Source organism: Sus scrofa, chromosome 3 (genome assembly GCF_054392235.1).
Source record: "Sus scrofa isolate SSC_HxYL_T2T_F1_AM1 chromosome 3, Sscrofa_HxYL_maternal_Yorkshire_Landrace_v2.0, whole genome shotgun sequence".
In the NCBI taxonomy this organism is placed as follows: domain Eukaryota; kingdom Metazoa; phylum Chordata; class Mammalia; order Artiodactyla; family Suidae; genus Sus; species Sus scrofa.
This window is the reverse complement of record NC_139385.1, coordinates 21,514,016-21,529,491: the sequence shown is the minus strand read 5'-3', so window position 1 is coordinate 21,529,491 and position 15,476 is coordinate 21,514,016. Positions and strand designations below refer to the sequence as shown.

At 48.3% G+C, this 15,476-nt stretch overlaps 2 protein-coding genes and 1 long non-coding RNA gene across 30 annotated transcripts in view; 1 reads left to right on the top strand and 2 right to left on the bottom strand.

Annotated features, from left to right (window-relative positions):
• Positions 1–15,476, bottom strand: part of LOC100739557 (leucine carboxyl methyltransferase 1) — a 162,444-nt gene that overhangs the window by 111,130 nt on the left and 35,838 nt on the right. Inside the window, exon 5 of one of the 11 annotated variants that reach the window (XM_085017253.1) lies at positions 8,406–15,039. The exons of 9 other annotated variants lie outside the window; for them this stretch is intronic. Coding sequence is in view for 1 of the 2 variants with exons in the window: in XM_085017259.1 (XP_084873385.1) it covers positions 15,004–15,039 (36 nt within the window). In the remaining variant the exon portion in view is untranslated. Of the gene's footprint in view, positions 1–8,405; positions 15,040–15,476 lie in introns of those variants that run through there. One more of the 11 variants, XM_085017259.1, reaches the window with a different exon arrangement.
• The window catches only part of LOC110258044 (uncharacterized), a 192,281-nt gene that overhangs the window by 166,351 nt on the left and 10,454 nt on the right, over positions 1–15,476 (top strand). For 15 of the 18 annotated variants that reach the window (XR_014840456.1, XR_014840457.1, XM_085017232.1 and 12 more), the window contains 6 exons: positions 827–958; positions 2,667–2,737; positions 3,543–3,630; positions 9,239–9,370; positions 11,079–11,149; positions 11,957–12,044. Coding sequence is in view for 15 of the 18 variants with exons in the window: in XM_085017232.1 (XP_084873358.1) it covers positions 827–958; positions 2,667–2,737; positions 3,543–3,630; positions 9,239–9,370; positions 11,079–11,149; positions 11,957–12,044 (582 nt within the window). In the remaining 3 variants the exon portion in view is untranslated. Of the gene's footprint in view, positions 1–826; positions 959–2,666; positions 2,738–3,542; positions 3,631–7,662; positions 9,371–11,078; positions 11,150–11,956; positions 12,045–15,476 lie in introns of those variants that run through there. The other 3 variants (XR_014840458.1, XM_085017247.1, XM_085017248.1) reach the window with 2 other exon arrangements.
• LOC146404458 (uncharacterized) lies at positions 4,722–7,663 on the bottom strand. The gene is made up of 2 exons (XR_014840462.1): positions 7,183–7,663; positions 4,722–6,625 (listed from the first exon to the last, which is right to left on the bottom strand). It is a non-coding gene; the product is annotated as an uncharacterized LOC146404458 (long non-coding RNA).

Below are 15,476 nucleotides of genomic sequence, written 5' to 3'. Positions count from 1 at the left end.
TTCTTGTGTTTTTCTTCTCATTTCTACCCCTCTGAGCTATCTCTAGAGTTATGCGTATAACTTCCGGGTTCGTTGTCTTAATTAATATGTCTGGTCCACCTGCCTCAGATTCATCACCCGTCATTGTTGTGACGCTTGGACTGTCACTTGGTTACCCCTCATGTGGGTCCTGTTTGCACTTCCTCACCTTCAACAGGACTGAGTATCAGAGGAGATGAAAATAGGTACTGTCCATGAGCTGCGAAGCATCGTTCCCATGAAGATGCTGGGGAATAAGCTTCCACCCTTCCCGACTTGAGGCATCCATTTACCCCCTTTGGTTTTCAGCCACCACTGACTGTCTAGCTTACTCTTGCCATCACTCAAGGCTGAACGCATACGGAGCATTGACGAGGCACCCGTCCTTCCTTTTTCTAAAATGTTACCCGTACTTCATGAAGTCGTCCTCATAACATCATACTAAAAGTCAGCCTTCTAGAATACCATTTCCACCTCGTAGAACAGGGCATCGAGGCCCTTAGGGATCTACAACCCTTTCCCCAGGTTCATGATTCTTCTGAATGTGTTTGAACCAGACCATCAGGCACGATCACTCTTACTTTGCTGTGTTTCTAGAAGGTCTCAGTTAAACAAAGGTGGTTGTTCAAAAATCCTGTCTGTTGGTTGTTTTAAACTGCATGATCCTTCTAAGTCTGACCTTGATCCAGGCAGCACTCCTGGGCAGCTGGTGAGCCAGGGGACCAAAAGATTAAATGGAATAAATGAGTACAAATTTCCCTACGGTCTTCTGACAGCAAGATGTCAGCAGTCCTCCCTGTTGTGATAGATTGCATAGGATGCTGCTTCCGGATCCAAAGGAACAATCGACAGACGTCACAAAGATCCACCTCTGGCTGCATCAGAAAGTTATGCTCCTGGCGCCACCAGCGAGTGCACCCCGCTAATGGGTCGGGGACAGGTACGTGGAGATTTTCTCCTTCGGTGCATGCAAGAATAATTTTTCTTTAGGGTCCCCTGTATACGAATGAACTCGGAAGTATTTTGTGGTATCCTTTGTGCGTGCGTGCGTGCGTGTGTGTCCAAGTTGAAACATACTTAGTCAGGTGGTAGTGTTTATATACCTGTGGAAATAAAACGACTTTGAAATCTCAACAGCCGGTTGATGTTGGAGGGTGAAGATGATCTCTAGCCAGGGTGTCGATGACGGCTGGCTTTTGGACATTAGCTGCTGTGTCTCCCTCAGGGAAGCCGTGTTTCCAGGTGTCTTTAAATTATTAGACATTGTTTCGACCTGGATTATGTGGACAAAGAAGTCCAACAGATGACACAGACGGTTCCCGAATCCCACCGCTCCAGGTCCAGCCATTGACAGTGTATCACATGCTGGTGGTACCTTTATTCCAATTAGCAGAACACTAATAGTTTGCCTTAGGAGTCATACTTGGTGCTCTTATAAGCTCTGCCCTTTGACAGATGTGCAATGTGATTTCTCACCATTATAGCACAGAGAAATCCGTACCCGAATGCTCCCTGGCCTGTTTCTCCCAGGAGTCCCAAGATGGGCATTATGCAAAAGGCCTTGATGAATGTGGTGATGAATGAGAGGACTGGCAAAATGAAATGCCAAAGAAACTCCGAGTGAGCTACTCTTTAGCCGCAGAGTGGAGTTAAAGCTCGAAATACGTTAGGGTATGGGTGGACCGAACACTACAAAAAGCTATTGTGGTGAGTGAAATAAGGCTGGTGCACAGCAAGACAGATACCGTGTAATACTACTTGTGTAGGCACGTTCATATAGCAGAAGCAGGAATTACCAAGGCCTGGTGGCCAGGGGAAGGTGAGTTGTGATGGGTCATGTCGGGTAGGATGACAAAGGTGTGGGTGTAGGTAGTGTTGATGGGTAGAAAAGCGTGTGGAAGTCAAAAAGGCTACGGAACTGTATAGTTAACAGTTATGCAAAGGATAAATATTATACCTGTGCCATCACACTGTGCTGAGCAGAAGCAGGGCATGTGACCGTGTGGAGATGAAAAATGGTCTTGGAACATTCCAAGAAGTAGCGGGAGTCGCCACGGGATTTAAAATAGGCTGGAGGAGTCATTGGACTCTGTCCTTGAAACATGGCATGACTTGTTTTTGTTTTGTTATGTGTGTGTGGCCACACCTGTGGCATATGGAAGTTCCCAGGGGAGGGGTTCACCCAGAGCTGTACCCCAGCCATGGCACCACCGGATCCAGGCCACATGTGCACACTACGCCGCAGCATGCAGCAACCCTGGATCCTTAGGCCCCTGAGGGAAGCTAGGGAGCGACCCTGCCTCCTCACAGAGACAGCTTCGGGTCCTTAACGCACGGAGCCACAGCGGGAGGTTCCCCAGAACATGAATTTGGAATTTACCTCTTTTCAAATTGCCTACATTGAATTGAGTATGTTGGCTTTGGCTAGGAAGCTTAAAGCTCCCCTTCTCATTATGTCAAGGAACCTCCCCTTGGCCAGCCTCATCCCACCAGAGTGGTCAGCCAACAGCATGTGTGCCCATGCTTCAAAATCACCCTCATCCTTACTCTCCCTCCCTGGGTTCACACACCACTCCCCAACAATGCTGCCTGAATAGTTCCTGAGCAGCGTCACCAATATCATGACCCTTCCATCTGTGTCCTCCTAGAAGAAACCCCGGGCTCCCATGAAAGGCTGCCCAGCACCGCAGGAGGAATAGAGGCTCCAAGTGGCTGCACAGTAAGTGCCTTGTCTTATCTGAGATAAAAGCATAACTTCATTTCCTCAATTTTTCTTTTATCCTCTCTCTCTCTCTCTCTCTCTCTGTCTCTCTCTGTCTCTCTCTGTCTCTCTCTGTCTCCCTCTCTCTCTCTGGTTTTGGTTTTGGTTTTGGTTTTTAATGGCTGCACCTGCTGCACATGGAGTTTCCCAGGCTAGGGGTCTAATCAGAACTACAGCTGCCGGCATATACCACAGCCACAGCAAGTCACGATGTGAGCCGAGTCGGTGACCTACAGCACAGCGCATGGCAACACCAGATCCTTAACCCACTGAGCGAGTCCAGGGATCAAACCTGCAGCCTCATGCTTTCTAGTCAGTTTTGGTTCCGCCGTGCCACAACGGGAACTCCAATTTCCTCCTTTTGTCTGTCAGTTTCAACTATGCAAGTCTACACTGTTCAAATCAGTGGAGACCTACATTTTTCCTGGGTTGGACGAGTGTTGACGGAATGTCTCTCCCAATGCATGACTGATTGAAAAATTGACAGCAGCCTCTAGAAACTGGAAGTGCGGCTGAGAGCAATGTTACCAGCAGAGAATTGCCCTCCTTGCAAGAGAATTTGGTGGGTTTTGGTCAAAGTACACATAAGAATTCCTACAGGAAGATTTGAAGCCTTTGTCCAGGATGACCTCTGTGTTTTCTTTGGGACCGTGGACTCGAGGAGTGTTTCCCTTTTGGGTTTTGCTGGGCAGAAAGACCATGAAAATTCTCATGTCCATAGAGACCAGGAAGCTTAGATTCTCACACTGTTTTCTTGCACTAGATGCCGGCCGATGACGCAACTAATAATAATGGCATGGCTTTGGAGCGCCCCACTCCAGTGACAAACAATCGGGGTGAAGAAGAAGAAGGTGGGTCTTCCTTGCGGGCATTGGTTGGAGAGCAGCCAGATCCTGGGTTCCTTTTGGAAAGGGGGTAGTCTGGGATGTGGAGCAGGCAGCTCTTTCCCAGTCATAGTGATGCCCTGGTGGCACCTGCCCTGGACACAAGTCTCTTGTGTTGATTCCTTGGGTTGTGACACATTCCGAGGGACAGGGAGTGAGGTCCATGTGTGAGCACATGTGGTGTAAGTATCTGTTTCCTCATGAGCTCTCTCCTATTTATACAGAAAATACACCGCTCAACGTTCCTTAAGAAACATCCCATCACCTCTGCGTACCACCCCTATAGGCATGCATTCGCCCCTCACCACTGCTGTCCCCACGTTGGCTTAATTTTCCCGTTGCTCAGGTGGAGATGGTGCAGAGAGAGTTGGCCCAAGCTCTTGACCTCCTACATGGGAAAGCCAAAGTGGGACCCAGGCTGGGTTCCCTATGGGGACGCTCTGGACCCCTGACCTGCACCTCTCCCTCAGCCAGGACTTGGTCGTTCGTGGGGAGCACGGAGCGGGGAGGGTCCCTGCTCCGTGTCTATGCCCGGGAATTCCAGGGTCTCCAGAGGGCCTGTCGATGCTGTGCATTTTAAAAGGTCCCTGTCAGTGCTGCGGTCATTGCTTCAACATGGCCAAAGCAGATGGGAATCGGCGAGGCGTATGCTTGTATTGGACAGTGTCACTGTCATTCTCACACTTGACCACCCTAGGTAGCACACACCCAGGCGACCTTGCAAGTAAGAGCTCACAGTTCACCCTCATCCTTAGCCTGGTGTGCGGCACCATTGTACAAACTCGCTGCCCATCTGGGTGAGAAGGACTCCGTGCTCCCTCTGTGTTTCTCTCCATGAAGTAAGTCCCTCTTGTTGTAAGGCTCTTGGGAGGGCAGACATCCTTTTTGCTCAAGGCCCATGCACCAAATGAAGCCTGCAGAAAAACTGTCATGTGATGGATAGTGGTTGGATTTCAGTATTGTCATGTGTTCTATTTTTGGTTTTTAAGATCAACGTTTTGGGTTTAAGATCCCTTCATTAGCATACTTTTCCTAGAATTACCCCTCCAGGAAAGTTCTAAGTTTTCTTAAATGATTTTAATTTTTTCCTTTACACTCGGTTTAAATTTTTCTGTTAATTTCTGCTGTGCAGGAAAGTGATCCTGTCGCACACGCGTGCACACACGCACACAGACACACCCATATACATGCTTACATTTTCTCCCACTATCCTCTATCACGTTCCTTCGTGAGTGGCTGGATATTGTATCCCTGTGCGATCCAGTGGGCTCTCATCGCATAGCCAGTCCAGATGCAATTGTTTGCATCCCTAAAGCCCAGAGTCCCAGTGCATCCCACTTCCTCCCTGACCCCACTGGCAAGCACAAGTCTCTTCTGCAAGTCCTTGAGTTTCTGTTCCGTGGAAAGGATCATTTGTGCTGTGTTTTAGAGTCCAGATATAAGTGACATCATGTGGGGTTGGTGTTTCTCTTTCTGAGGGACTTTGCTTAGGATGAGCGCCTCTAGTTCCATCCACTCTGCTGCAAATGGCACTAATTCCTTCCTTTCACGGCTGAGGAGTACCGCATTGTGTATATATCCCATCTCTTGTTAACCCATTCATCTGTCGGTGGACGTTTAGGTGGTTTCCACGTCTTGGCTAGCGTGAGGCGTGCCGCACTGGACACTCGGCGCTGTCGTCAACGTCCATGGGTGCCTGTATCTTGTTCAAGGCAAGTCTTGTCCCCACATACGCCCAAGAGTGGGATTTCTGGGCCACATGCTAGTTCTATATTTAGTTTTCCGAGGTCCCTGCATGGTGCTTTCCATAGCGGCTGTGCCAAGTTACATTCCTACCAACAGGGTGGGAGGGTACCCTCTTCTGCACACCCTCTCCAGCATTTGTAATTTCTAGCCTTACTAATGATGGCCCTTCTGACAGGTGCGAGGTGGTACTTCTTAGCAGCTTGGATTTGCCTTGTTCTAATCATTCATGGTGTTGAGCATGTTTTCGTGTGCCTGTTGGCCATCTGTCTATCTTCCTTGGGTGACTGTCTATTCAGTTCTCTTGCCCATTTTTCAAGTGGGTCGTTGTTTGTGTTTGCTGTTGATGGTGTCTTGTCTTAGGTTTAAGTCTTTAAGCCGTTTTGAGTTTCTTTTTGTGCACGGTTTGAGGGTGTTGTTTTCCAGTTTCCTGGATTTTCATGTGGCTGTCCAGCTTCCCAGCACCACGCGCTGAACAGACTGTCTTTTCCCCCCTTGACATTCTTGCCCCCTTTGTTGAAGAATAATTGACCGTCGGTTTGGGGTTTATTTCTGGGTTCTGTCTTCTGTTCCAGTGGTCTGTGTGTCGGTTTTGGTACCTTTGCCACACTGTCTTGCTTACCGTAGCTTTGTAATATTGACCGAAGTCTGGGAGAGGTGTGCCTCCTGCTTGGTTTTTGCTCCTCAGGATTGCCTTGGCCATTCCGGGCCTGTTTAGGTTCCGTGTAAATGTTTGGACGGTTTTGTTCTAGTTCTGCGAAAACGATCACGGATAGGGATGGCATTGCATCTGTAGATTGCTTTGCGTAGAACGGCCATTTTTAGGATATTCATTTTTTCCAAGCCAGGAGCGTGGCCTATGTCTGCCCTTCTTTGACTCCTCCTTAATTTCCTTGAGTCATGTTTTATTGCTCTCGGCGCAGAGGTCTTGCAGCTCCTGGCTCAGGTTGGTCCCCAGATGTTTAATGCTTTGGGTTCTTCCTTGGACCCCTGCTTGAGTGGCTAAGAGGAAGGCCATCCCCTCCCCTGGAGTGAACACTGGGGGAGGTGTCTCCTTGCAAGCCTGGGGAGAGCAGCCTTCCTCCTGTTCCTTGGCCCTCTGCAGCTACCCGTGTGCACTCCAGGGCCTTTGCCCATCCCCTTGTCTACCGCCTCTCCTTGTTTTGTCTTCCTTCTTTCGCGTTTACACAGGGTCATTTTTCTCATGCATCCTCCTCACCTGACAAAAAATAAAAAAGAACAAAGAGGAAAAGGGGAGAGCTCTAGTCCACCTAGAGGGACTCCACACTCATAAACCAATTGCCTCCCAAAGGCCCCACCTCCCGGTACCATCCCACTGGAAGTTGGGGTTCCAACATAGGATGCAATTAGGAGGGAACACAGAGGTGCACTCCATAAGCATGGTGGCTAATGCTCTTTATAGGCAGCAGGATTTGGCTAGGCTGTTCATGATACAATGCATGTAGCGGTGATATTCTCCAAGTTGGCCCTGTCCCACCATTTTTACATCATTTATCTTGATGCATTAGTATCGATAGTCACCAGCTTTTCAAAACATTTGTAGTATCTGACTAGAGGGAGATCGCCCCCCCACCCCACCCCCAAACAAAACAAATCCACCATAGGGCTTGGCCAAAGGAATGCCTAATCTACATGGCAAGTTGAATCTATATCCGAACTCAGTTAATTCTCCACTACTGAAATCAATAATTGGACATTGACAAGTTTCTTTTAGTTGCAAATTGAATGTGCCCCTCTTTGCCAGCAAACACCTACCAGTTCCTTCTTGGATAAATAGGCACGTCGTAAGTCTAATCTGTTTAAATGGATGAATCGTTGGTGCACCATCACTATCCCATCCAAAATGTTCTGAGATTTTTACTTGAGACATAAATTACCATGTGTGCTTTACAAAACATTCTGCTCCTTTTATGACTGGACTGGGACACTTCTGGCCGTACGTAACTTCTAGGGGAAAAGTTGTATCCTCCTCCTGAAAAACCGATTGCCCCCTTTGACATGCATGTCTAGAAATAGTCACAATGGTTTAATAGAAAAATTTGTCTTGAAACCCCTGTGCTCACGTTCCTAAGTAGGAGGAACTTTTCTTAAGGGCGCCGTTAATCCTTGGTGTGAATAATGGTCACAATATTCTTCCTCCTTTTCTTTCTCAAAGCCAGAAATTACAGAAATAATTACTGATTTTCTTTTTTTCTTTTTCTTTCTTCCTTTTTTTTTTTTTCTTTTTGGCAAAAGAAGAAAACTTTCCTCAGGTTGTATGTACGAGTAACTGTAGTAAGATACAAGCATGTGACAAATTGGAGACTTACTTGCAATGTGCATCAAAAATAGTAATTTTTGTGAGCAGCAAACTTGAATAGGACACTGCAGAATAGCAGTCGTCATGAAACATGAAAACATTCACCCTGGTTACAATAACCTTAAATCTCACGTTTTGAAATGGTTTGATTGGCAAATGTCTAGTGACTCAGGAAGAGTAGAAATGGAGGGGTAGTTCTTCCTTAAATTCTGCACATGCTGGCTTTTTGGCCTCTTCACCCTGCAAGGTTCACTCTCAACTCCTCCTGGGGGACAGGTCGTTCTCTCTCATAGGAAATTATTTTCTTAGTCAGAGGGTTCTGTGGGAGCCTGAGATTCCGTTTCGGAAATGACAAGGCTCCTCTGAAAAGCCAAGCTTGTCCATGGAAACACGCTCTCTGCCGGCAGCCGTTGGACCCATCCTGTGCAGGGGTTGACTTCCCTCTGAAAGTGGTACGATGACACGTCACCACGGTAATGTGCTTGTGCACTTCTTGCCTCATGGTCAGGCTGTCGCTCTGTGGCCTGAGAGGTTTGTACGTGGTGGCCAGTGTGACGCTCTCACTTCACGGCTCATGCTTTAGGAATGGGCAATCTCAATCACTGTTCCTAAGGTAAGTTTACATTGCTCCCCCGAGTGGCTGTTCCTTCAGATGGGCTCGCTCACTTTGTCTCCTGCATTTTTCCTTCTTGTGTTTTTCTTCTCATTTCTACCCCTCTGAGCTATCTCTAGAGTTATGCGTATAACTTCCGGGTTCGTTGTCTTAATTAATATGTCTGGTCCACCTGCCTCAGATTCATCACCCGTCATTGTTGTGACGCTTGGACTGTCACTTGGTTACCCCTCATGTGGGTCCTGTTTGCACTTCCTCACCTTCAACAGGACTGAGTATCAGAGGAGATGAAAATAGGTACTGTCCATGAGCTGCGAAGCATCGTTCCCATGAAGATGCTGGGGAATAAGCTTCCACCCTTCCCGACTTGAGGCATCCATTTACCCCCTTTGGTTTTCAGCCACCACTGACTGTCTAGCTTACTCTTGCCATCACTCAAGGCTGAACGCATACGGAGCATTGACGAGGCACCCGTCCTTCCTTTTTCTAAAATGTTACCCGTACTTCATGAAGTCGTCCTCATAACATCATACTAAAAGTCAGCCTTCTAGAATACCATTTCCACCTCGTAGAACAGGGCATCGAGGCCCTTAGGGATCTACAACCCTTTCCCCAGGTTCATGATTCTTCTGAATGTGTTTGAACCAGACCATCAGGCACGATCACTCTTACTTTGCTGTGTTTCTAGAAGGTCTCAGTTAAACAAAGGTGGTTGTTCAAAAATCCTGTCTGTTGGTTGTTTTAAACTGCATGATCCTTCTAAGTCTGACCTTGATCCAGGCAGCACTCCTGGGCAGCTGGTGAGCCAGGGGACCAAAAGATTAAATGGAATAAATGAGTACAAATTTCCCTACGGTCTTCTGACAGCAAGATGTCAGCAGTCCTCCCTGTTGTGATAGATTGCATAGGATGCTGCTTCCGGATCCAAAGGAACAATCGACAGACGTCACAAAGATCCACCTCTGGCTGCATCAGAAAGTTATGCTCCTGGCGCCACCAGCGAGTGCACCCCGCTAATGGGTCGGGGACAGGTACGTGGAGATTTTCTCCTTCGGTGCATGCAAGAATAATTTTTCTTTAGGGTCCCCTGTATACGAATGAACTCGGAAGTATTTTGTGGTATCCTTTGTGCGTGCGTGCGTGCGTGTGTGTCCAAGTTGAAACATACTTAGTCAGGTGGTAGTGTTTATATACCTGTGGAAATAAAACGACTTTGAAATCTCAACAGCCGGTTGATGTTGGAGGGTGAAGATGATCTCTAGCCAGGGTGTCGATGACGGCTGGCTTTTGGACATTAGCTGCTGTGTCTCCCTCAGGGAAGCCGTGTTTCCAGGTGTCTTTAAATTATTAGACATTGTTTCGACCTGGATTATGTGGACAAAGAAGTCCAACAGATGACACAGACGGTTCCCGAATCCCACCGCTCCAGGTCCAGCCATTGACAGTGTATCACATGCTGGTGGTACCTTTATTCCAATTAGCAGAACACTAATAGTTTGCCTTAGGAGTCATACTTGGTGCTCTTATAAGCTCTGCCCTTTGACAGATGTGCAATGTGATTTCTCACCATTATAGCACAGAGAAATCCGTACCCGAATGCTCCCTGGCCTGTTTCTCCCAGGAGTCCCAAGATGGGCATTATGCAAAAGGCCTTGATGAATGTGGTGATGAATGAGAGGACTGGCAAAATGAAATGCCAAAGAAACTCCGAGTGAGCTACTCTTTAGCCGCAGAGTGGAGTTAAAGCTCGAAATACGTTAGGGTATGGGTGGACCGAACACTACAAAAAGCTATTGTGGTGAGTGAAATAAGGCTGGTGCACAGCAAGACAGATACCGTGTAATACTACTTGTGTAGGCACGTTCATATAGCAGAAGCAGGAATTACCAAGGCCTGGTGGCCAGGGGAAGGTGAGTTGTGATGGGTCATGTCGGGTAGGATGACAAAGGTGTGGGTGTAGGTAGTGTTGATGGGTAGAAAAGCGTGTGGAAGTCAAAAAGGCTACGGAACTGTATAGTTAACAGTTATGCAAAGGATAAATATTATACCTGTGCCATCACACTGTGCTGAGCAGAAGCAGGGCATGTGACCGTGTGGAGATGAAAAATGGTCTTGGAACATTCCAAGAAGTAGCGGGAGTCGCCACGGGATTTAAAATAGGCTGGAGGAGTCATTGGACTCTGTCCTTGAAACATGGCATGACTTGTTTTTGTTTTGTTATGTGTGTGTGGCCACACCTGTGGCATATGGAAGTTCCCAGGGGAGGGGTTCACCCAGAGCTGTACCCCAGCCATGGCACCACCGGATCCAGGCCACATGTGCACACTACGCCGCAGCATGCAGCAACCCTGGATCCTTAGGCCCCTGAGGGAAGCTAGGGAGCGACCCTGCCTCCTCACAGAGACAGCTTCGGGTCCTTAACGCACGGAGCCACAGCGGGAGGTTCCCCAGAACATGAATTTGGAATTTACCTCTTTTCAAATTGCCTACATTGAATTGAGTATGTTGGCTTTGGCTAGGAAGCTTAAAGCTCCCCTTCTCATTATGTCAAGGAACCTCCCCTTGGCCAGCCTCATCCCACCAGAGTGGTCAGCCAACAGCATGTGTGCCCATGCTTCAAAATCACCCTCATCCTTACTCTCCCTCCCTGGGTTCACACACCACTCCCCAACAATGCTGCCTGAATAGTTCCTGAGCAGCGTCACCAATATCATGACCCTTCCATCTGTGTCCTCCTAGAAGAAACCCCGGGCTCCCATGAAAGGCTGCCCAGCACCGCAGGAGGAATAGAGGCTCCAAGTGGCTGCACAGTAAGTGCCTTGTCTTATCTGAGATAAAAGCATAACTTCATTTCCTCAATTTTTCTTTTATCCTCTCTCTCTCTCTCTCTCTCTCTCTGTCTCTCTCTGTCTCTCTCTGTCTCTCTCTGTCTCCCTCTCTCTCTCTGGTTTTGGTTTTGGTTTTGGTTTTTAATGGCTGCACCTGCTGCACATGGAGTTTCCCAGGCTAGGGGTCTAATCAGAACTACAGCTGCCGGCATATACCACAGCCACAGCAAGTCACGATGTGAGCCGAGTCGGTGACCTACAGCACAGCGCATGGCAACACCAGATCCTTAACCCACTGAGCGAGTCCAGGGATCAAACCTGCAGCCTCATGCTTTCTAGTCAGTTTTGGTTCCGCCGTGCCACAACGGGAACTCCAATTTCCTCCTTTTGTCTGTCAGTTTCAACTATGCAAGTCTACACTGTTCAAATCAGTGGAGACCTACATTTTTCCTGGGTTGGACGAGTGTTGACGGAATGTCTCTCCCAATGCATGACTGATTGAAAAATTGACAGCAGCCTCTAGAAACTGGAAGTGCGGCTGAGAGCAATGTTACCAGCAGAGAATTGCCCTCCTTGCAAGAGAATTTGGTGGGTTTTGGTCAAAGTACACATAAGAATTCCTACAGGAAGATTTGAAGCCTTTGTCCAGGATGACCTCTGTGTTTTCTTTGGGACCGTGGACTCGAGGAGTGTTTCCCTTTTGGGTTTTGCTGGGCAGAAAGACCATGAAAATTCTCATGTCCATAGAGACCAGGAAGCTTAGATTCTCACACTGTTTTCTTGCACTAGATGCCGGCCGATGACGCAACTAATAATAATGGCATGGCTTTGGAGCGCCCCACTCCAGTGACAAACAATCGGGGTGAAGAAGAAGAAGGTGGGTCTTCCTTGCGGGCATTGGTTGGAGAGCAGCCAGATCCTGGGTTCCTTTTGGAAAGGGGGTAGTCTGGGATGTGGAGCAGGCAGCTCTTTCCCAGTCATAGTGATGCCCTGGTGGCACCTGCCCTGGACACAAGTCTCTTGTGTTGATTCCTTGGGTTGTGACACATTCCGAGGGACAGGGAGTGAGGTCCATGTGTGAGCACATGTGGTGTAAGTATCTGTTTCCTCATGAGCTCTCTCCTATTTATACAGAAAATACACCGCTCAACGTTCCTTAAGAAACATCCCATCACCTCTGCGTACCACCCCTATAGGCATGCATTCGCCCCTCACCACTGCTGTCCCCACGTTGGCTTAATTTTCCCGTTGCTCAGGTGGAGATGGTGCAGAGAGAGTTGGCCCAAGCTCTTGACCTCCTACATGGGAAAGCCAAAGTGGGACCCAGGCTGGGTTCCCTATGGGGACGCTCTGGACCCCTGACCTGCACCTCTCCCTCAGCCAGGACTTGGTCGTTCGTGGGGAGCACGGAGCGGGGAGGGTCCCTGCTCCGTGTCTATGCCCGGGAATTCCAGGGTCTCCAGAGGGCCTGTCGATGCTGTGCATTTTAAAAGGTCCCTGTCAGTGCTGCGGTCATTGCTTCAACATGGCCAAAGCAGATGGGAATCGGCGAGGCGTATGCTTGTATTGGACAGTGTCACTGTCATTCTCACACTTGACCACCCTAGGTAGCACACACCCAGGCGACCTTGCAAGTAAGAGCTCACAGTTCACCCTCATCCTTAGCCTGGTGTGCGGCACCATTGTACAAACTCGCTGCCCATCTGGGTGAGAAGGACTCCGTGCTCCCTCTGTGTTTCTCTCCATGAAGTAAGTCCCTCTTGTTGTAAGGCTCTTGGGAGGGCAGACATCCTTTTTGCTCAAGGCCCATGCACCAAATGAAGCCTGCAGAAAAACTGTCATGTGATGGATAGTGGTTGGATTTCAGTATTGTCATGTGTTCTATTTTTGGTTTTTAAGATCAACGTTTTGGGTTTAAGATCCCTTCATTAGCATACTTTTCCTAGAATTACCCCTCCAGGAAAGTTCTAAGTTTTCTTAAATGATTTTAATTTTTTCCTTTACACTCGGTTTAAATTTTTCTGTTAATTTCTGCTGTGCAGGAAAGTGATCCTGTCGCACACGCGTGCACACACGCACACAGACACACCCATATACATGCTTACATTTTCTCCCACTATCCTCTATCACGTTCCTTCGTGAGTGGCTGGATATTGTATCCCTGTGCGATCCAGTGGGCTCTCATCGCATAGCCAGTCCAGATGCAATTGTTTGCATCCCTAAAGCCCAGAGTCCCAGTGCATCCCACTTCCTCCCTGACCCCACTGGCAAGCACAAGTCTCTTCTGCAAGTCCTTGAGTTTCTGTTCCGTGGAAAGGATCATTTGTGCTGTGTTTTAGAGTCCAGATATAAGTGACATCATGTGGGGTTGGTGTTTCTCTTTCTGAGGGACTTTGCTTAGGATGAGCGCCTCTAGTTCCATCCACTCTGCTGCAAATGGCACTAATTCCTTCCTTTCACGGCTGAGGAGTACCGCATTGTGTATATATCCCATCTCTTGTTAACCCATTCATCTGTCGGTGGACGTTTAGGTGGTTTCCACGTCTTGGCTAGCGTGAGGCGTGCCGCACTGGACACTCGGCGCTGTCGTCAACGTCCATGGGTGCCTGTATCTTGTTCAAGGCAAGTCTTGTCCCCACATACGCCCAAGAGTGGGATTTCTGGGCCACATGCTAGTTCTATATTTAGTTTTCCGAGGTCCCTGCATGGTGCTTTCCATAGCGGCTGTGCCAAGTTACATTCCTACCAACAGGGTGGGAGGGTACCCTCTTCTGCACACCCTCTCCAGCATTTGTAATTTCTAGCCTTACTAATGATGGCCCTTCTGACAGGTGCGAGGTGGTACTTCTTAGCAGCTTGGATTTGCCTTGTTCTAATCATTCATGGTGTTGAGCATGTTTTCGTGTGCCTGTTGGCCATCTGTCTATCTTCCTTGGGTGACTGTCTATTCAGTTCTCTTGCCCATTTTTCAAGTGGGTCGTTGTTTGTGTTTGCTGTTGATGGTGTCTTGTCTTAGGTTTAAGTCTTTAAGCCGTTTTGAGTTTCTTTTTGTGCACGGTTTGAGGGTGTTGTTTTCCAGTTTCCTGGATTTTCATGTGGCTGTCCAGCTTCCCAGCACCACGCGCTGAACAGACTGTCTTTTCCCCCCTTGACATTCTTGCCCCCTTTGTTGAAGAATAATTGACCGTCGGTTTGGGGTTTATTTCTGGGTTCTGTCTTCTGTTCCAGTGGTCTGTGTGTCGGTTTTGGTACCTTTGCCACACTGTCTTGCTTACCGTAGCTTTGTAATATTGACCGAAGTCTGGGAGAGGTGTGCCTCCTGCTTGGTTTTTGCTCCTCAGGATTGCCTTGGCCATTCCGGGCCTGTTTAGGTTCCGTGTAAATGTTTGGACGGTTTTGTTCTAGTTCTGCGAAAACGATCACGGATAGGGATGGCATTGCATCTGTAGATTGCTTTGCGTAGAACGGCCATTTTTAGGATATTCATTTTTTCCAAGCCAGGAGCGTGGCCTATGTCTGCCCTTCTTTGACTCCTCCTTAATTTCCTTGAGTCATGTTTTATTGCTCTCGGCGCAGAGGTCTTGCAGCTCCTGGCTCAGGTTGGTCCCCAGATGTTTAATGCTTTGGGTTCTTCCTTGGACCCCTGCTTGAGTGGCTAAGAGGAAGGCCATCCCCTCCCCTGGAGTGAACACTGGGGGAGGTGTCTCCTTGCAAGCCTGGGGAGAGCAGCCTTCCTCCTGTTCCTTGGCCCTCTGCAGCTACCCGTGTGCACTCCAGGGCCTTTGCCCATCCCCTTGTCTACCGCCTCTCCTTGTTTTGTCTTCCTTCTTTCGCGTTTACACAGGGTCATTTTTCTCATGCATCCTCCTCACCTGACAAAAAATAAAAAAGAACAAAGAGGAAAAGGGGAGAGCTCTAGTCCACCTAGAGGGACTCCACACTCATAAACCAATTGCCTCCCAAAGGCCCCACCTCCCGGTACCATCCCACTGGAAGTTGGGGTTCCAACATAGGATGCAATTAGGAGGGAACACAGAGGTGCACTCCATAAGCATGGTGGCTAATGCTCTTTATAGGCAGCAGGATTTGGCTAGGCTGTTCATGATACAATGCATGTAGCGGTGATATTCTCCAAGTTGGCCCTGTCCCACCATTTTTACATCATTTATCTTGATGCATTAGTATCGATAGTCACCAGCTTTTCAAAACATTTGTAGTATCTGACTAGAGGGAGATCGCCCCCCCACCCCACCCCCAAACAAAACAAATCCACCATAGGGCTTGGCCAAAGGAATGCCTAATCTACATG